We start from the raw sequence: 23,082 nt of genomic DNA on the forward strand, positions 1-23,082 counted from the left end.
GCATGGGCTAAGGGTAACCATGCCAGTGGGAAGCCAACTCTGCGTCGTGTAATAGACATCTACATTCATATGAATAAAGATCCAACATGCAGACTGATCCATCAGTCGGAGTTTTTGCTGAACATTTGAGCAATAGCACGATCCATCCATTTATCTCTATACAAAGACACACTAATGAAATTCAGCATCTGTCTACATATTTACCCATTCACTGATTCACATTTTTTTCTATAAAGCCTCCTTTTATCACTGTCACACACATTACACTTTCTGCCAGTCAAAAATATGAATACTCAAGCATAACCAACCATACCTCTCATCCTCAAATCCTTGTTAAACTGTTGTGATACTGAAAAGCTGCCTGTCAGGATGGCAGAGTGGAGATGAAAGGCCCACAGCAAGATTGCTGCTGATTGCTTGTATAGGATGAATATGCAAATAAGCAGAAGGTAAATGAAAGACAAAGCAAGGAGGTTTGGCAGCAGCCTTTTACACATTCCTCTTTTTTTGGCACAGAAAGCCTGTTATAATGAATTCCAGTCAGTGCAAGGAGGGAGACATGGGAGAAAACTATGTTCCCATTTTGCCCATGCAAACTGAGCAGTTTCGGGACCTATTGCATTTCACTCAAGCTTTTAGTTGGCATATGATAAGCTTATTATAGTCCAAATAAAATTTGAGGGAGATAAATACTGATAAACCTTAGTTTACATAGCGCTTATCAGGCTGACTGCATGAGTTATAACATACAATCAAGAAAGTAGAGCATCACAGTCTACCAGCAAGCCAAATCTATTGATCACCAGAGCAAAAAACTAAATCAATAATCACACTGAATGTCTGACACATAACAGCTGGACTCAGGACAGCCTGATATACAACAAGAACAAGTGCGCACTTGACAGTTGTTTTGTCACCATCAGAGCCAAGAGCCACTTTAGCTACCACTTAGCAAAATTAAGTGGTTCAATATATTTAGGTATCTTTGGGAAAAAAAAGTGTGTGGTAAAATAACCTGGCTGTTGTGTAAACACTGTGACATTGGCCAGGCAGACTACAGTGCACCTTTGGGAAAGGACAGCACCCAACCCCTTAAACAAAAGATAGACAGGTTCTCCCTGGTCTTGAGATAACAGAAACCCAACACCTTCGTCCTCCAGAGGGGCTCTTTGTACGTCTGAGAGAGGGTCAATCAACAGCCGCTGACAGATGTGTCTGCACTCAATTTAGGAAAGGAAGCCACAGGGAGGTCACACACAGGTTTCTCTGCCCTGTCCTCCTGATGGGAAGAGAGGGATCAAGTCAGGATGTCTGGGGCTGACCTTTTGTTACCTCTCACCTGAACTAATATCTTAAGATAGCTAACTTCAATAAAGAAGAATCAAAATATAAAGTCTTGGTGGACCCAACAGAACATCTACTACATACTGATTTGCCCAAAAATGAGTGGCATACAGACAATTTTATTTTGTCTGGAAATCTCATGTCAAAATGAAGTGAGAGCCATTTTAGCTGGAAAGCTACCAAATCTGAAAAACACTGCTGGATGTCTCAGAAATTTTGGAAGATGTTCCAGTTTAAGTGTCTGTCTAATTAGGCACTGCTGTTAAGATGGAAATCATTATTTAACCATGTGGGGAAGTGTTGAGGTCAGAGTTGAACCGTGTTGCTCCCTGGTGAAATAACTGGTCATAAGATGTCAGCTGTGTTAAGACACTTAGTCATTGTTGTGATGAGTTGTACAGTCTGAACCATCCTAATGAGGCAATAACTGAGGATGGAAGTACGGGTTCAGCACATGAATAGACAATAGAAAACACAATACAGAAAGAAGAATTAAGTATAAATGTGGACAGTGACGGTGTGCTATTGTTTGAATGTAAGGAGTTTCCAAACACGAACAGCGCATATGATGTAATTGCTTTACATAGTGTGGGCATTTGCAGAATACTGAAGTCTGGCTTTTTCCTTCACCTATTGCCATTAAACTATTATTGAAACTTTGATTATTTTTAATGGCAATTTTGTGTGTGTGTGTGTGTGTGTGTGTGTGTGTGTGTGTGTGTGTGTGTGTGTGTGTGTGTGTGTGTGTGTGTGTGTGTGTGTGTGTGTGTGTGTGCGTGCGCGTGCGTTCGCGGGTGTTTGTATGTCTGTCATGTGGCCCTGTGAAGCTCTCACAACATGTCTAGAGCGTTCCCCGCCTCTCATCCGTTGCAAAATGCGATTGCCTCTAGCCACACTCATGATTCACAAGATGGAAAAGCGGCCGAAGACAAGATGATCTTGGTCCTCTTGTCTTCAAGACATTGGATGGATGTTTTCGTCCCCTTCTATACGTGAATAACACCTGAATACAAACCCTCCAGCTACATAATTGCTTTGAGGTAATTAACATATTTGGTACATAACATGTCAGAGAGGAGCAGCTCTCCACATTACAAAGAGAGCTGCAAACTTCATGCAAATGTATTTGTTGACCCACTGGAAACAAAGCTGATATTCGTTAACAGATGACCATAGCTGCTCCATTGGTTCATCCAGCAACCAGAGGGGGGGCACTAGAGAGGACACAGGGCAGGAGAGAGTGATGGCTGGGACAGTTTGCTGTGCAACCATTTGACTAACAGGGTGACTCACTGCTGTTTAGGGACTGGAGAGAAGCAATCCACTGTTTGGCTTCAATTAAACATTCAAACAGACAGCAGGAGACTCAGGTATGTCAGGGCAACTCACATGACCATTATGTATCAGATATACGAGACATATGTACCCAAGCAAAGATGCAGTTACGGACCAGGAATTAATGCAATTCCTAATTCTTGAACATAGTTATTCTAAATTAATAAGGTTCACCACAGAAATGTTGTCAGTAACTACTGTCAAACACTTAGATAAAAATGTGACATATGCTTTTATGCAATCTTTTAATTTAATTTTTTTAAAATGTGTTAAGACAATAAATGACATTAGAGAAACATTCTTCATAGAATTGAAAAATCATGAATGCCATCTAGAAAACAAAGAACACTTGCAACAGAGATTATTGTAGCAATAGCAGTAATGAAGCCCTCAAAATAATTAAGAAAATCAAGATTCTCCATATAACCAAGAAAAAAGGTCTGTGCTCATCGCTCATTAACGTGTGCATTGAGTACAGGTACATTTGGATTGTTTTAACTCTTCCTCTCCTTTGCCGCCAGTGAGTATTTCCATTCAGTGACCATTTTCTCCTCCGTGGTGCTGTATCTGGAGGGAAGTTCTCTTTCTCTTTCCTCCACTCCGCCTAGTGTATCCAGCCGTCACTGCATCCCATCCCAGAGAGAGAGGGGCCGATCGAGAGAGGCCCCTCCTCCAGATGACATCAGTGCTCTTGTGAGGCAAGAGGCAAACACAGCTCCACATTTGAACAGAGGTCTACCCATGCATCTATTGCAGGCGCAGCGCACAGATGTGTACGTGTGTGGAGCACAGTAAACACTGACGTGCACCAGTTAAACTCCGAAAAGCTCTAGCTCGGTTTTTTTTTTAAATCTGAATTAAATGATCATAGCCTGGATTGGATTATATATTTTTTTTCCTGATTGTGAACCCCAAATAAAGAGGATACCCGTTACTTTCCGTTTTTGGTTGAGTGTAGAGGTAAGTGCGCTTTTTGCTGGTACAAACCTGTTGGGAATGCCTCCTTTTCATCTTTTTGGATCGTCTTCCAGGCAAAAGGAATTCAAAGTCGCACGGAATCCTCAGGAGTTGCTTGTATCTAATTAGTTGCCCTCATTTCCCCCTTCCTTTATTTTTAAATAGTTGCCTCAGGCGAAAAAAAAGCATTTATTTCGGAGGTGGTTGTCTATCAGGCGCTGAAAGCGACAATAAGAAGAAAAAAAAATACTGAACAGGAAAATTAATTAATCTCTCCGTTAGTTTACGCATTGCAATCATCTAATCTCAGAGGACGCAAATCAAACCGATAACTCACTCCATCTCTTCATCTCAGTCCCAATCATGCCTGCAACTTTTTTTTCCGTCCGCACGTATGTAACAGACCCCAGTGGTCTTTCTTTTCATTCCACTCATTTGACATGAATTTGCAGTTGCGACACGCTGAAATTTACACTTCAGTCTACCTCAGTAAACTGATCAAAATTTGTGAAAAGGACAAGAAAGCAACAGGGACGCGTAAAATCTCCCCGTTCCTTGATACAACGCTTGATCTCCTTAAACCACGGGGAAAATACGCAGGAGTGAATACGCAAACTTCACGGGATTAGGAGACTGTGTGATTTCGTCTCGGTGTCGCAGCCCCAGAAGACACCCCGATGTGCAGCTAAAATTGCAGCGCATATCCCGCGGAGATGGACGCGGAGGGGGCCGCTGGAGAAACTCCGCTAAATGCGTCTCCGGCGTCACTGTCAGGACGACTCGAACCAGCTCCTGTTCATCCCTCAGTCCGTGATTTATTGCGTGTTACCGAAAGCTTATCCGCAGATAATATGGGCGCACCCTTCACACAGCATCATGTGTTGTGAGGGAGCTTCAGGGCGCAGTCATTATGGCCCCCTGCAAATACACAACATAAAATCCACTTTAGTTTCGCATCAGTTCGCACACCAAGCACCGGCTCGTTTAGCGCACTCTGACACTTTTACATTAATGATGCCTCCAACAAATACAGAATTTACTTCTGCTGTGACAGAAATCCACAGCTTACAGTCATATGGCCGACTGACAGCAGGTTTTCTGCTCTCATGTCAACCAGTGAAAGCAGAGAATTGAAGCCTCTTCTTTCCCTATCAACCTCTTATTAATTTTAAAGCGCTACCAGTAAAGCCATACCTTCCTTTCTCATGCACCTTCGCTATTTAAGATGTCTAAATGATTAAATACAGCACATGACCAATTGTTAATCCAATTTAACATAACCTTTTATCTTCTCGGAATAAGGTCATCCCTGCTTCAGACAATGACCGATATGTTAATATAGCCTCCAGGCTATGGCCTGATTTCAGTAAACTACCTACAATGATGTAAACTTGACTTCAATTTTAAAGCAATGCAATGGCAGCTCTTGTTCTGTCTGTATGAGAGACAAAGAAACATGTAGACATGAGGACACACTCAGATGTCTTCTAGCTATGACTGCCTCAGGCTTAAGTCCCCAGTCAGTGGCTCTCAGAGGGAATCTGCATCAAAGATTAACAACTAACCAGGTCACTACAGACAGAATCTTCAATTAGTAGAAAAGTTAAGGCATCAAATATGAATGACTCAGGAAAAAGGACTTTCATAACTACCAAGACGTATCCAAAATTCAACAGTGTGCTCTGAGGCCGAAATTCAGTTCTTCTCATAATTCATGTAGCCGTTAAGAAGTATCTTGTTTCAAAGTATTCATCTATTCTGAGCTTTTACAGAAAAGAATATTTAAGACTGGTTACTAAAAGTGAAGATGTAAACACAACTGGAAAGTGTAAACATTTTATGGGAAACCTTTGCAAAAAATAAGACTCTGGAAGAAACTGCCACTAATCTGGTAGGGAGGTAAACTCAGTACTGTGAGTTGATGTCTGGCCTGTGCTGAGACAGGTTTCTTTGTGGAATCAGTATTTTGATATTTACTTGTCACAAGCAGATACACATCCACATACACACACTTCATTTTGCAGTGCCTACCACCCCCAAGTGGGGAAAAACCACTGCAGCTGCTCAGTCTCTCCTTTCAGGCTGTTACAAAAGAGAGACCCCCTCCTGTCCCAGGCCTCTCTGTGCTCTCAAAAGTATCATCTGTTCAGACCATCCATGCACAGCACCAGGAGGGCACGAGTCTGAGAAATTATCCAAGATCTTTGCTCATTTTCTCTTGAGCTGGCATGTCTTCCATGTGCCTGTGAATATAGATGTGCCCATGAATGTTCCATTGTCTCTGCACCACAGCACGCTGCTGTCCACTATGTTGACGTACAACTTACTCTGTAAATAAGTGACAGAAATTACAGTTCATGGCATACAAAATAGCACCTCTGATATCAGATGAAAATTATGAAACAAAAATGTAATCGCAAGATACACAAAAAGACAGCACATCTTGGCTTTCATTTCATGTTTGTCTCAAGTGTGTTTCCACAAATTAAGAACAATTATTTGTGTGATTGAGCCAATGTTCAGAATTAACGTTCTCTTAAAGCCTTGAACTTACGATGCAATGTTGGAGATATACGAACATTAAGCCCAAAAAGTAATAATATAATCCAGAATAATTATATTGTGCACAGTCAATCATTATTCAAAACTGTATTGTGAATCAGAATGAATAATCAACAGCAGATACAAACAGCATTGATTTCCCAATGGAGAACTCTACGTGGTTCAAAATTAATTTTAGGGCTTATGAATAATTTAACAACCAGCCATTACTACTTCTACAATTTTCCCCCCTCTAAATGCAGCCTCTGTAATATTATTCTGTCTTTTACTAAACAAACTATTTTTAATCTGCAAAACTTTTGACAAATATGTAACTGATTCCAGTTGAGCTTTTTAAAACCTTCTCATACATTTATGACTCCAGGGCGCAAAAGGCTTTGTTATTACAGACTAATGTGCATTTATGCGTGTAGAGCTCACAATGGCTATCAGTGTCCGGCTTTGTGTGATCATCTCACATTCTCCACTCAAAGGTAACTCGCTGTATTCACACATACAATTTTATCAGGATGCTCAATTTAACTTCACCAGTTCAGAGTAAATGAAGCAAAAGTCACTTTGACTGCAAGAGAAATGTTCTGTCAGCCGGGGAGCTTATTAGAACAATGGAGAAAGACATCTATCACAAAAGATTTTTTAACTCAGCCTCTTGCTCTCAAAAAGGTTGTGTGTACCTAGTGTGTGTGTGTGTGTGTGTGTGTGTGTGTGTGTGTGTGTGTGTGTGTGTGTGTGTGTGTGTAGTGTACATTTTAATGGTTCCTCAAAATTGGCACATTCAGTAGAAAACGGCTGCAAAGCATACAATGTAAATTGGAAAATTGGAAATTTTAAATCACATAATCACATAATAAAATCTAACATTTTGGGTCTTCAAGCTAGGGCTAGACCATCCATTTGTTTCCTTTGGTACAAACAATGAAAAGAGGGCATGCTCCTGAAATCAGATGAGCATGAAAGGGAGAAATTAGAACACGCATCACCATCTACAACAGCTTTTAAAGTAATTAAGAAAGAGCAGTCAAAGCAAACATCCGATAAAACACCCAAAACATAATATCAGAAAGAGGCCCTAGAAAATAACCCACCGTTCTTCCTGACTTTATTTAAGGCAGTATTTATATAGATAAAAAAGAATAATTGCACTCCTTCTACTGGACACTGAATCAGTGTCTGTTATCCCAGCAGATAACAGAGATTCAGTGGCCAGAGAGGCAAAATAACTGAAAATATTGTACCATTTTATTGATGTGATTGTTTATGCATAAAATCCTCAGAACTCTATATGCAAACCTGTTTTTGCTGGTTTGCTTTCTTTTACAGTATGGAAAAAATTATATGATTCATAGCAGGATGACATTTAACAATGTTCAGAAAATTTGGATAGTTAAAATTAGCCAAAAAATCCCTCCATCCATCGTCTATACCGCTTTATCTGCTGAAAAATACTTCTAAAACTGAAATAACTTGACTAAATGCTGCATTAAAAGTTCATTGCAACAGGCAGGCAGAACATATCCCTCCAAAATTCCATCTTTTTAAAAAACTTAATTGCTGAATTTCATTTTTTTCCCCCTGCTACATTCATTTATTTAAATTTTAGCAGGAGTCACATCTGGTGCTTTTCCCCCCAGACTCCAATCTACTACTAACGTAATACAGGACTGAAAGGCAGCGTTAAGGTTGAAGAGAAAAGAGAAAGAAGGGGGGCCATATTATGTGACAACATCACAGGAGTTGCAATCAAGTTAAAATGTTCCCAACTCCCTAATCATCGTCTTGTCATGAGCAACAACTGTTAAATGTCTGGTCCTTTGTTCCTAATTTACCTTCACATGTTTTACACACAACACCGGCTGACTGCAGTTCACATGGATGGTTACGCATAAGGACACAAAGCCATTGTGCTGCAAGAGGAAACATAACATTTTCTTTGGAAAAGGAAATTCTATTTTTTGCAAACAGAAATAACATTCATAGAATGTAAAGGATGGGGAGAGGGATGCCAAAAAGGTCACAGTCAAAAGCTGGGATTGACAGGAATAAATACAGCAGCCACTCTTACCACCACACAAAATCCATATAAACCTGATTTTTTATGCTTTTTCTTAACAAAAATAAATCAATTACCAACTGTCTACATTCCTCTTACAAATAAAATTTGGAATTGCCTTATTTTAAAAACAAAGATATAATTAATTATTTAGCTCAGAACTGATATAAATCAAGTGGTGTGAAGAAACACTCATCATTGACTCAGAGGGAAATGACCCGAGAAGCGCATAAATGCTCCACCCCAACCCACTGTGTTGAATTTCACATCACTGTTGTCTTTGCTATACAGACATATTCTCTCTTATGGCCAGGGAAAAGGCCCGTATTCTGTTAATAAGGTGTGAAAAGTCAACTGGCAAAATCATAAGCAAGGGTAAATGTTATTTCCAAATGGAATATAAAGAAGTTCATGATCAAATATACTGTCTTCCTAAACTTAAAATAGAATGCTTAAATTTATGTTCATTTGATCCCTTTCTCCTTATCTTAAATTATGTAATGATGGAATATTGTGCACTAAATATGTTTTTGCTCTGTTAATTTCATAGGGGGCCGTCCTGATGTGCAGAGAACACGTTATGAGTTAACCTACAGATGCATGAGGGAGTCTGCGTGCAGACGGACAAGCGCTTTGTCCTATTTGGCTTCTTAAAGGACAGAAGAACATTCGTTACCTGCTACAGGAAAGAAAGCAGAGCCCTGGATTAATGTTTATAAAGGCTCAACAAGGTAGCGCTGGATTCTGGATTAACTGAAGACCTGGAGTGCAGAAGTGAACAGGCCTGCATGCATTGAGCCCGTGGCACAAAGGTTTGGCATGGCTCAGACCAGCGTTGTGGCAACTAATCATGCCTATCGGGCCTGATTGCAGCAAGGATCCTTTGATAAAACTGTTACTGCTCGAAACACGGATCGCTATAAAACATCCAAAAAATCTCATTTGCTGTTATGGCGGTTAAGCACGACAACTTCAGCGCCCATTAGGATTTCTAATATTACCTGAGAGCACATGTTTTGTCTGTGTCAGGGGATGCCTTTTTCCACAGGCTTTTCTGCCATGGTAAAGGCATTGAGAGCATGAGCCTCTGACAACACAGAGGAGGTCATCGACCAAACAAGGATCAGCTCAGCAAATACCAACCAGGTCAGGATATCACTAGAAACCCTTTGGACAAACTTTTCCTCTTACAAAGGATAAGAGAAAAATTCAAGGGGGGACCTTGATTGGATTTTTGGTGACTGGAACGGATTTACCGCATTGTATGAATCAGGTATGACAAACACAGATGCGATCACTTCTTTCCACTGAAATTACCAGCATGAGATGTACAGGAAGAGAGGTCATGACAGGATTAAATAACTGCTGTCATGAATCTGTATTAGATTAATTAAAAGGATATGAATCATTAATAGTGAAAGAAGAAAGGCATTGTATATATAAAGTGAAAATCATTTATGTTTGTGTAAGTCTTTGTGTAAACCTCATACAATTGTAACAATAACATGGATCTTGCCTTATTAAACCTCCTTCATGAGAAGAGAGTTATTTATTCCTTATCTTGTAAGAGGCCAGTTAAACCCCAGAATTTGAAAGGTGAAAGGCATGGAGTATGTCGGTTCCACAACAGTTCATCAACAAAGCCTGATTTGTTCACCCTCGTGGTCTATGGGGATGAAAAGCAGCCTTGAGATACAGAAACGTGTAAAACAACTACAGAATGCTATTACATTTCACAAGTCAAGGCCAAAACACAGAAGCACAGAAATTCAATTCACAGAGCTCACAACCACTCTTATCAAACAGAAGAAAACAAAAAGCACCTCTATTTGTAAAGATTTTAATTTTAGGAAATGCATGGATGATGGAAAGCTACTCTGCAGGAAAAACAAAATGCTGTCTACTTTTTACCTATTAGCAATCCTAATGATCAAATAATATGTTGAATCGCAGAAATTAAAAAAAAAACCTCATTATTTCTGCACTTATTTAATCTAGAGAGTGCTGCAGGCAGCATTTCAAACACCCAGCAATTATGAAAACAGGAATTTGGCTTTTCTTTAAAGACCTTATGCATTAAATGCATCCTTTTGTCTTCTCCCCAGGGGCTCTTGAGTGATTAGACTGACAGAGGCGACAAAGCTTCAAGATGGTGTGTCAATGCAAGGATTTTATCCTCTTCCTCATCAGGATTGGGTTGCTGCTGGGTCTTGCTAACCCTCTGGTGACCTCCACCTCATGCCCCTTGTCCTGCCGCTGTGATGGGACCTTCATCTACTGTAATGACCGTGGCCTAACTTCCATCCCAACTGGCCTACCAAAGGATGCTACAGTGCTCTTTTTGCAAAACAATCGTATCAAGAGTTCAGGCATTCCTGCAGAGCTCCGCAGGCTCTCAAATGTAGAAAAGATCTACCTTTACTGCAACAATTTGGATGAGTTCCCTACTAACCTTCCTCTGGGGCTTAAAGAACTGCACCTTCAGGAGAACAACATTCGGATGATTACACATGCCTCTCTAGCTCAAATTCCGTATATTGAAGAACTGCACCTGGATGATAACTCTGTATCTGCAGTCAGCATAGAGGATGGGGCCTTCAGGGACAGTAATCACCTCAGACTGCTTTTTCTCTCCAGAAACCACTTAAGTACCATCCCTTCAGGCCTACCCATGAGCATTGAGGAACTGCGCTTTGATGACAATCGCATATCCTCTATCTCAGAGCAGTCACTGCAAGATCTCATCAACTTGAAGCGACTAATCCTGGATGGTAACCTGCTTAACAACCGTGGAATTGGGGAGATGGCTTTGATCAACCTGATCAACCTGACTGAGCTCTCGCTAGTGAGAAACTCCTTGACATCACCGCCAGCCAACTTACCAGGTACCAGTTTGGAGAAGCTGCAGTTACAAGATAATCACATTAATCGAGTCCCACCTGGGGCTTTTGCCTTCCTTCGACAGTTGTATCGCTTGGACCTATCAGGCAACAACCTGAGCAGCCTCCCTCAGGGTGTATTTGAAGATCTGGACAATCTCACACAACTCCTGCTACGCAACAACCCGTGGCAATGCACTTGCAGAATGAAGTGGGTGCGTGATTGGCTGCGGTCGCTTCCATCAAAAGTGAATGTACGTGGCTTCATGTGCCAAGGTCCTGATAAGGTCAAAGGCATGGCAATTAAAGACCTAACTACCGATATGTTTGACTGTACAGATTCAGAACTCATCCCCACATATGAGACAAGCACGGTCTCCAACAATGCACGCCCCTCACAACCACAGTGGTCTTTCTTTGTGACAAAAAGACCGTTTCTAAAAGGGCCTGACTTTGGTAAGAATTACCACACCACTACCACCTCTTCTGGGAGAAAGATCATCACCATCAGTGTGAAGTCAAGTAGTTCAGACACAATACACATATCATGGAGGGTGTCACAACCCATGACTGCCCTACGGCTCAGTTGGCTAAAGCTAGGGCACAGCCCCGCCTTTGGCTCCATCACTGAGACTATTGTGCAGGGGGAGAGAAAGGAGTACCTGCTCACTGCACTGGAGCCAGAGTCTTCCTATAGGATATGCATGGTTCCTATGGAGACCAGTAACATTTACCTATCAGATGAGACTCCTGTGTGCATAGAAACAGAGACCGGTTCTCACAAATCATACAATCCAACCACAACTTTAAACAGAGAGCAGGAAAAAGAGCCTTACAAGAATTCCAGTCTGCCTTTGGCTGCTATCATTGGAGGGGCTGTGGCTCTTTTGGCAATAATTATGTTGGCACTGGTGTGTTGGTATGTCCACAGAAACGGTTCACTTTTTTCCAGAAACTGCACCTACAACAAAGGCCGACGGAGAAAGGACGACTATGCTGAGGCCGGCACTAAGAAGGATAACTCCATCCTAGAAATACGAGAGACTTCATTTCAAATGATACCTATTAATCACCTGCCTGTGTCCAAGGAGGAGTTTGTGATACACACAATTTTCCCACCTAATGGTCTGAGTTTATACAAAAGCCCTCATAATGAGAACAGTATTAACAACAGGAGCTATAGAGACAGTGGAATACCAGATTCAGACAATTCCCATTCATGATATTGAGCATGGTCATTTATGATGAGTGTGCGATTCCAACAGACTGTCAAAAATCTTAAAACACTGGATCTGTAAGACTGAGCAATGTTCTGTACATTTGCCATATAATTTATATTTAAGAACAATTTATGAAGAAGGACACCGTTCCAGTTGCAGGCCATCACTGAACCAGTGGGTGTTGTGACTAACTGCAATTCTATATTTTAGGGATTTGTAGTAATTTGTACTGTATTTCCTTTGCTTAAGGTTATTGACCAACTAAAAGAAACTCTGTGTTCTACTGAGATATGATGACTTGTCAACTGTGAAAGTGGGTTTTCATTGCTGTGTTGAACAATCAGACCATAGAAAACCTTGTAGTATAAGCACAGGTCATACTTTTAACTTTGTGGCTGTCTGAAAAACACAAATGGCAAAAAATGATGGGACGTGAATAATGGCACAGCTGATCGACTAATTTGCAAAGCAGGCATGTTGCCCTCTAAAAAAATGAGCATCCACTAGCTGTTTCCACATACTATGAACCAAGAATTGTGCTCTAGTAATCACCTGGTATGTAGATTGAATAACTAACAATGAGGTGCCATGCGTTATTTCTCTGCTTTGTTCAGTGTGTGATTTCTTTTTCTGTTTGCAAGAGGAAGAACCACAGCAAAGCAACCCAAGTATGGTTGCAGTGTTTCTGATAGGATTGTAGGCCACAGCACAGAGCAGGTAAAGCACATGACTTTATGGAGCTCTATGCTCCCCAAAACAAGTAGACTGGATAAGCTGACAGAGATGGACCCCCCCCCCCCATTTGTACAAGCCAATGATCCAACCATTCTTTAGCACCGTGTACCATTCATCATTCTAGTCAACTATGCCAAAAAGACAGAACACGTTGGCTTTCATTAGACTTCCCACAGTGGCAGCAACTCCTTGTTATGAGTATTATTTTGTATTATTTTCCAAATGAACACACATTTATGTTTTCACAATTTGAATTTAACTGTTCTTAACAATTAAAAACCAAAGTGCATTGTATGCCCTTTGGCCAGTCTTGTATGTGCCTTGATCCAATGCTTATTGTATTTAGCTTTTTAAGAAACCAGTGACTTTTTTCATACACACTTGATATGAAAAATATTGGTCATATTACAGAATAAAAGTGGACAAAATAATTTTGGTCTTCCTTACCTTGAATACAACAAAATAAATACCCTTTTAATGTTAATATTAATAATACGGTCCAATGCTGGCGATAGTAATCTTTCCTACTATTTTGAGGTGGACATAATACAACTGTAGAAATATGAATTGAAACAAAGGCCACAGGGGTCCTGCTTTATACAAGAATACCTCAAATAGCCGTTAAGCTACACAATCAAAAATAGTTATAGAAAATACAAAACTGCATTTTTATCTTTCAATAAAGATCCAAAATTACATTGCTTGTTCCGTGACACAGTGAACTCTGTAACATTAACGCTTACAAACATAGTTCATCCTTTAACAGATGTGGTTGAAGCCCAACTTTCCAGTCCATGGACAGTCTGTAGAGCAACATCTGCTTGAGGCTGCTGCTGTTCTTTCATGTAGTATAGCCATGTGAAATGTCAGTCGAGTAGAATAATGCATTTGGAGAGATTGGACTCTTGGGTTTGATATACCTTCTAGGCACCAGGGCAACAGACATACTAATGACGTTCTTCTATATAGAGGGGTGGTACAAGCAGAACCTTATGAGGATGCCTGTCCCTGCACAGGATAGAGTATATATACACTGCTCTGGGCACCATGCAGCACACTAAATGACATGGTTACCGCTCTCCCAGACCAGATTTCATTAAAAGGTACACATGCAAAATTGTTCATTAGGGCATTTTACCAATGTATCCAACAGACTTTCTTTTCACAGCTAACAAAGTTATTGCATCTCACATTGCACAAACTAGGTTTTACCTTTGACCAAACTCAAACTGACACAATATCACATAATACACAATATCACAGAAAATATTGCATACCCACATTTACACGCCCACACACTCATAACAAAGTGAAAGCTTTAATTACAGAAAGAAGAGCCGCTAAAAGCTGTGCAAGCCATCCAAACCTTAAGTATACAGTAACCCTGCCCTTTACACTAAATATATATCACATTAACTTGGAATTAAAGTAAACAGTCTGCTTTTGGAAGGCTAAACAGTAATGGTTTCCATATGAATGCTCTTGACTTTCATCTTAGTTTAGTTAAAAGAATAACAGCATACAGAATGAAACGACAGGATAAAACTGGAATATTAGTTATTGGTCTTTAATTAGAGATAAAAAACATATTTTATAATGTAGCCTTCAAGTAAACTTAAAAAGCACTTCCTGAATTTCCCTTGGGATCATTAAAGTATCTATCTATCTATCTATCTATCTATCTATCTATCTATCTATCTATCTATCTATCTATCTATCTATCTTACATGTGCTGTGGATTGATTTAGATAAATGTGTAAGAAATGTGTAAGAAGTCTCAGCAAGGGTTGCAGCTGGGACAAAATAGAAAAGCACCGTTGTTTAGGCAGAATATCCATCCTAGTATTTGAAGGAACCCATTCAAATATTTCAGATGCTATTTTTGAACCAGAAAAAAATCCAAACACAGTGTAGCCATGAGATCACTGCAGTTTATAGATGCAGCAATCTTTTTTTGTTCTATTGATTTGCTCCTGGGATTAAGTAAATTACACACATGGGTTGGTGAGAAACTGAAGCATGCTGGCCACTTCAAAGCTTGGGAAATGAGGTGCTGCTCTTCTCATTTCTCTCACCTGCTTGACAAATTACAGTCTCACCAAATTGTGAAAGGAGTATACTATTGTTTTGTCTCTCACTGAAAATAATACATTAACTAGAGTATCTTTGTCCGTTTTGGTTAAATTAAGTATTTGACAAAAATTAATTATCCAAACTTCCAATGATCTTATGTGACCTCACTCATCACTCATGACCCTTGACCCAACTGTGCGCTTATACAATTCTTAAATCACTCTTGTTTTCTCACTGGAGTCAGACAGGTCTTTGAACAACACAATATAGCACATAAATTTGTCTTCTGTGTGACACCATGGCATTTAATTATGTTTGTCTTTTATATAACCCACAGAGTAAAACTAATGGGGACAGCTGCGCTGTCTGCCCCAGGCTGATCTTATTTCTATTGTAATATACCGGTCAGGCAGCCAGGCACATTTGCATTCCTATAGATACTTGTATCAGGTCACCCCTGGATGACCTCCCCATTACTAATGACTGGGCATGGTACTTCTCACTCAACATCATTAGCAGAATCAGAAAAACATAAGCCGTATGACCCAATGACTGATTTGAGGTTAGTAAGGTAAGGTCAGGATCAGTTCAGGGAGCACAAGAGAAAAATAGTTGCTTTTCAGTTTGTGCAGTTGGTCATGGCAACCTGTCCCACAAAAGGATGCTCTGCTCAGGAGGGACACATTGGAATTTCATTACAAGACATTTATCTGGGCCCTAGCAATTAAAAAAACAAAAAACTGTGAATGTTAAATGAATGACAAAGAAATGCTCACAGTTCAAGTTAAGACATTAGAGGGGACGAATCAGAACTTTTTAACTTGCAATTGAAGTGTGATAAAATAATGAATGTTAGGCACAACAGTTATGGAGCCTAACATAATTTACAAAATAAAATCAATTGTTTGGATTTGAGGGTAAGACAAATCAACAGCCATATGTCAACATTATAAGAAAAAACAGAATAAAATATCATAGCTGATTATTATATAAAGGTCAAAATGCTGAGTCTTTAACACAGAAGGAAAGTCCAAAATCTGCAAAAATATATCTGCAAAGCTGTTTCAACAACATATCGGAATACATCAAAAACAACATTTAAGACTCAAGTACTATAATTATTGGCTTGGACAAGTCATCCAAAATACTAAATTTTCCTGATCAGCTGTCATCCTTTCATGTGGTCAGTTTGTTGACAAAATAGATTATTTTTCCTTGATGAGATAGATCTAAAAGCGAACGGGTCTATCAATTTACTAAATACAGAACATGAATACACACTTGCAGAAATGTGATATCTGCTGTCAATATTCAGTTTTACGTGATTTTTTTTTTGTTCAAGGTAACATCCTAGCACCCACATTATTATATTATCGAGTTATTATTATCGAGTTTATTAAGTTAAATAGTATTGTGTTCTCATGCGTTACATGTTAAATGTTTGCATTTATTCTAGACTTTTTTTTACATTCTTTTGTCACAAAATGTTCTTAACCTAGCATTTATTTATAATCCAGTACTTACATTAACTCCTGTTCACATTGTTATACTACTTTTTCATTTCAAGTAATGAAAACTATTTCAGACTTCAGCTATTATCGGGATAATCTTCATACTGAAAGTAAATTTTATATTGTGGTCAATATGGAAAAAAATATAATGATCTTGTTCTCGCCAAATCATCCAGTCCTAGTCACCAGTCAGTCGGAATGCATATTTCACCGGCGACATTACCTGTTTATAGATCAGTTATGTTTCCATATTATCAATAATGTGCCACAGACAGGCAAAGAGGGAATATGGAATATGGCTATTTTAAATTATAATAATAAAGTTCTTTATAATGTTCACTAAAATTATAACTACAAATACCTCAAATTTTGATGTCAAGAAAGGTCCTAATTGTCCTAATTACTGAAAAGCAATAATCATTTATTCTGATTTTTTTTGCACATAGATTTTTACTTTTCATTTAAATATTAGTCCTACATAGTATACTAATAACTGATATTAGGTCTGACAGAGAGCTGTCAAAACCTACTGTATTTGAAAAAAAAACTATAGTAGTTTATTCTCATTTATATCAACCTGCATAATATCCTGGCATAAAAAAAACAGTTTAATGGAAATGTGCAAAATATTATTATTGTATATCTGTGTCCGTGTCTATGTGTGTGTGTGAGAGACAGACAGAGAGAGAGTGAGAGAGAGAGCATGAAAAATATATTGACGACATAATGATGTTTCACAATGAATGCAATGAGCTAAAGTGAAACCCCAAAGCCAGCCTAAAATGAAGGGACAGTGTTTTATTTTGAACTACCTCCATTCTGAATCATGCCTGCGTTAGACAATGGAATTCTCATAATATCCCATGTGTCTGCTTCCATGAATACGTGTGCTTTCCTAATTTTATATATATATATATATATATATATATATATATATATATATATATATATATATATATATATATATATATATATATATATATATATATATATATATATATATATATATATATATATACATAAATTCAATAGCTGATGACTACTTGTGCTGTCATGTGAACCAGGGCACATTGTAACGAACATGAATAGATCAGACTGATTGATATGCATGTCAGCTGAATAACCTAAAACCATCATCTCTCCTCCTGACAATTGTCCACAGACTGTCGTGTGACTTTGTCGTCTCAGTCACAAGCACTTTCTGTTCTCGCTGTCAAAGAGCAGAGGAGTGAAAACACTGTGTCCGGTGAGAGGCATGTCAGTGTGAGTGATGTGGACCAGTGTAGGGGTGTTGTCCTCCCCACTCTGTCTCTGACCAGATACCCCGTCCTCCAGGCCAAGACCCTCTGCGTCTCGTCACATTACTCAGTGACCTGAAACCAGGGGCCACAGATCCTCACCAGATCCTCCGTCTTCTTAATGAATCCAATTTTTTGCCTGAGAGCACAAGGTGTGCACATACATCCACCGCAAGTCAAATTATCTGACATTAATACAAATTAACAAGCGCCACTGCCATCAACATTGTGCCACCCCACAATGGCAGACAGGGCCAACGCATCTATATCACTGCATGAAGACAGCAACTTATTATATACGCCAAAATGCAGAGTCAATAATCTCATTTAAAATTGGCTATCACCAAAACAAAAGCAAAAGGGGCTGATTGGTGTCATGCCATTACACTATGAATTATACACAATATGTTATGAAAATATCCATATAATTGACTCTACTGCATGGCAGCCATTAATTCCTGTCGTCCATTAAGTGGTTTAAATGATCTTGTAAGAGGCCATACATCTCCTGATGCCCTTTATGAGATCAACAGTACGTCCCCCTCAGAACTTAATCGACCCTCCATCCAATTTGTCCATGAAGTCTGATGTAGGAGAATCATTTTATTCATTCCTAAAGGCTCTGAGGGGACCAGCTTGTCCATTACCCTCAGTAGACCTACAGCCCGGCTGTGGGAGGCCAAAGCTTCTTTTCTATCTGTTCAGTTGACTCATTTATGTTAAGCCAGCACCAAATGTCAATGCAGTATTTGCGTGCCACTGTAGCTTTTTTTTTCAGTCCATTATTTTCAGATGTCAACAGTCTAATCATGTGCAAGTTTAGCCAAGCCTGTTAGCCTAATACTCGCTGCAGCCAAGTCATAAATACAGCATAAGGCAAATTGGTATATATGGTAATGGTTTGCAGAGAAAACACAGCATCCTTACCTAATCATTAATGACAGGATGGCAAGGGTGCATTTGATTTTTTTTTTTTTCATGACCATCAGCAACAATATTTTCCCCAGCATCCTGCTTTGGCTGGCTTAAAATGCATCAATCTCACTTCACCATAAATAGCCATATGGCTTCATATTCACGCTGAAAGAGAAAACTGCTGGGGAGTGAGATCAATCACCCAAAACAAACGTCTATTTTCTTGAGGAAAAATCCTTTTTATACACTGCATCTTCACACAAGCTGTGTGTGAACTTTAACAAAATATCAGCACATAAGGCTTTTATGCTCGGTCCAGTCTTCATTACAGACAAATCACTTTGTTGAAATGTAACAAAAGATACAATTCTGTAAAAAGAAAAATAACTGCTAATTTCATAGTACCTCCATCTCTCTGTACCTCCTTCTGATGATTCATGTTGAGTTTGGCTCTACTGCATAAAATATAAGCTCTGAGGCTCAGTTATATGTACAGTTCAGCTCCAAATGTTTTGAGTTGAAGCTTCAGTGGTCCAAAGGACAAACAGGATGGACTCAGCGATGTGGTGCGACTCTCACAGCTTCTGCACTCACTGCTTATGTTGTCATAGACTCATGATGCTGTCTGTATCCCTATTGGTTGAAATATTTTGAAGCACCTGCCTTTGTTTTGCACCACTACCCTCTTAAAAACAAACAAACAGTCCAGACCAGTCCAAAGCAGTAAACAGCTACATACATCAGAGCTCACTCTACCGCACCAGAAGTCTATCAAACTCCTCATTCACTCAGACAGCGGCTCATCCGCGTTGAAGCCGAGGCTAACACAAAGAAGACATTTGTATAAGAGTATCAATGTTCTGGTACTTATCCAAGAGTTATAAAATTCAGCAGTGTCAGCACCATCTAAGATTGCAAATATAATCTGTCATCATTCATCAGGGCACTAGAGGAAGAACACAAGACACTTCAAGGCCTCATTATTTCATTGTCTTCAAGCACCTCAACATCACTGCAAAGTCACAAAGTGGTACTGACCGACAGTAGACCAGCCCCCACAAAGGGTTAAGAACATGTCATGTGGTCTCAGTGTACTCACATAGTTGGAGATAGTTGGGAATAGTGGAGATGACATCAGAGGAATTAAAAATTGTTGGCACAGTTTGCAGACTGTCTCTCACTTTCAGACTAATAGAAAAGTGGCAGTATCATCCTGCAACTATGGGAGTCATAGAGTCAAACACACACAAAAGTTCAGAGGAATAACTTTGGGGGACAATCCACCAATGGGCAGTGCCGGATGGTGGGATAAGGGATAAACTGAAAGCTGCTGTGACTGCGGTGCGCTGGTGACACACAGCTGCATGATCACTGAGATCTCTGTGTGAGAAATCTGCTCCCAGACCTCATTTCCTCCCCATTGAGAGGTGGAGCAAAAAGGATGTTCTTTTCTGCAAAATACCAAGAAAGGGGGAGAAAAATAATTTTTCATATTAGAAATTTGACAAACTGAAAGGAAAGAGAATGCTAAGGGTGGAAGAAGAAGTTCTGAGGAAAAATGTGTTTGTTTTTTTATGAAAGTCTGCTTGATGTAATTCATTCAAGTGATGCACTGATCTGGTGGAAGGAAGAGGTCAAAGGATATAAAGCACTGTAATCCTAAGCTTGCTGTTGCATTAAACCTGCTCTAGTTAACATTGTGGTGTGTTTAGACACTATGACAATCTGACACTCACACAGCTTACATAAACATCTGGCAACGCTACCATATCAAAAACTCCCCAAATTTCTTTGGATCTTCAGTAATCTCCTCCTTGTGATTATATTTGCCAAAACAATAGGAGGATTTGTACTTCAGAGTATTTAAGGAGAATTTTTGTTATAGTAACTGACAGTTGTCAGCATCCGGAAGAAATAATTGGGCAGCCTCTTTGCCTGTCTGCCAATGTTGTGCCCTCATTTCAGATGAGCTGATGTTTCCACAAGGCTAACAGGTATACTGCTAAGGCTTTGACCAAGATAGTCACCACAACTGCAAGAAGTCAATCTTTAAAGAATGAAAATAAATTAATTCTATTAATCATTAATGACAATAGTTAGAAGATGCAGCACCGCATTTATCAGGACCTATGTTATGCTGTTTAAAAAAATGAGCAATAGGCTGTTGAGTGTTACAGGAGGAACCACATTGAAAATACTTTTTTTTGTGTGTGTGTGTGTGTGTGTGTGTGTGTGTGTGTGTGTGTGTGTGTGTGTGTGTGTGTGTGTGTGTGTGTGTGTGTGTGTGTGTGTGTGTGTGTGGAAAATTGTGTAGCATATGATACTTGTGCCATAACATTCTATAATCTGTACAACATATTTTACAGCCTCGTAAGAGACAGAGTGAACGACCGCCACAGAACCACCATATGCATCATTGTTGGGTCTAGGACTTCCTGAATGTCTGCAAAATTTTATTTGAGGATTTAGTGAAGGCATTTATAGCAAAGCTGAAAAGTAAATAAAAATGTCCTGGGAAGTTTTGCAAGACATACCACCACTTCTTTGTTTTAAAAGAGTAAGATATACAACATGTAGGCTGGCGAACTGAAGGTTACACCCCAGACACAGATGTCATTTACAGCTGTGCTTGCACCAGGAGCTAGTATGACTAAGCCACTGTGGCTCAATATAAACGAATTGAGTAAGCCACAAAAAGCCACATACTGTGTCCAAGACAGCGGCTTGCCATAATAGCAAGTAAAACTTACAAGTAAACATTGAGTAATATTTTGACTGTATCTTCACATAGTAAATGCAAATTTTCAAAATGTTGGGTGGTGTAAAACCACACCTATGGTGGAGTGTGTGTGGGGGGAACCCCCCCCCCCCGCCCAAAGGAGGGGACAGGGGGGCCTCCCCTCGGAAAATTTTTTAGAAAGTGGGGTTGTTTTCCTGCATTCTGGTGTATTCTGAGGGCAAAATCTTCTGTTCAGTTTACCTACAAAAATACACTGAAGTCAACAGCTCAAACTTAACTATATTTATTTCTATCCTACTTTATGCAGGTATAAATGTGAGATTCAACAATTGAAAACTTGCATTCACTATGTGAAGATACAGTCAAACAAAATATTACTCAATGTTTGCTTGTAAGTTTTACTTAGACTAGAAGACATTTTAATTTTGACTTAGACATTTTGATTTTAATAAATTTGATTCCTGGTATTACTCAATGTTTACTTGTAAGTTTTACTTGCTATTATAGCAAGCGAGGTGAATACACATTTACATGCATCGCTGGATATTCCTGCCGGTCATAGGGATCAAAAGTCTAAGACTAAAAAAAAGAATTGATAATATCTTTCATTGACCTTCTGATCGGTCTGTCACCACTCCTACCCCCTCTCAGCATTCACCATTTGCTGATTAATTAGTATTTTTACACAAACTGTATGACACTGGATTCTTAATTTATTTAGATTGATCGTCCTCGCCTTGTCGTACACCAATTCACGGGTTTAGCTTGTAAAAAAAGAATCTTTTCATTTTTCATCGGACGAGAGGGGGTCATGACCCGACTGCATATTTAATGATCGGGAGCGTTAGGGTCACTTTGGCTATTTCCGTCAGCATGCGGAAATAGCGGCGCTAGCGGAAATAGCGGTGCTAGCGGAACTAGCGGCACTAGCAAGCAGCGTTAGCGGAAATAGTGGCGCTAGCGAGTGGAGCTTGCGGAAATAGCGGCGCTAGCGAGCGAAGAAGTTGTAAGTTTTAGCCTTTTTTCCATAAGAATAAGAACGTCTAAAAACCTTATAGCCAATCTGGAATTTACTTCGCCTATGGCGAAGTGGCGAATGGCTAGCGCAAGCCCAGCTGTTACAGTGATTCTTATTAAAAGGTGATAGTTAAAAGGTGATAGAGAAAACAGGATGCTGTATATGGGGATGACAGCAGTGGGGCTCATTAATTCACAGCTCACTTCCTTCCTGTAAAATTGTAAAATCCAGATCAGTCTGAATACACAAAGGAACTTTGGAAAACAGACACCATGCACATGTTCTTGATCTCAGTTTGGCAGCCATTTCACGTGGGAAAAATAATCAAGCTGATGAACGACATCCACGTTTTTCATTTGTGTGACTGTTCCACACTTACCACCCAAGTTTGTGTGCACCTCACAAATCAAAGCTCTCCAGGCCTCAGATAAGAATTTAATATAAT

General features: G+C 39.5%; 2 protein-coding genes across 4 annotated transcripts in view; one reads left to right on the forward strand and one right to left on the reverse strand.

Moving 5' to 3' along the window:
- macrod2 (mono-ADP ribosylhydrolase 2) overlaps nt 1-23,082 on the reverse strand; it is a 471,756-nt gene that overhangs the window by 365,412 nt on the left and 83,262 nt on the right. The window lies entirely within an intron of this gene.
- flrt3 (fibronectin leucine rich transmembrane 3) lies at nt 3,438-13,500 on the forward strand. The gene is made up of 3 exons (XM_068327364.1): nt 3,438-3,639; nt 8,799-9,521; nt 10,354-13,500. Exon 3 carries the CDS (start codon nt 10,398-10,400, stop codon nt 12,348-12,350), a length of 1,953 nt encoding a protein of 650 aa, XP_068183465.1. The 5' UTR covers nt 3,438-3,639; nt 8,799-9,521; nt 10,354-10,397; the 3' UTR covers nt 12,351-13,500.

This window comes from Antennarius striatus, chromosome 11 (genome assembly GCF_040054535.1).
Source record: "Antennarius striatus isolate MH-2024 chromosome 11, ASM4005453v1, whole genome shotgun sequence".
NCBI lineage: Eukaryota > Metazoa > Chordata > Actinopteri > Lophiiformes > Antennariidae > Antennarius > Antennarius striatus.

Bases quoted from the DNA above. Each gene is read 5' to 3' on its own strand.
- flrt3 (XM_068327364.1), top strand. From the start codon at position 10,398: ATGGTGTGTCAATGCAAGGATTTTATCCTCTTCCTCATCAGGATTGGG.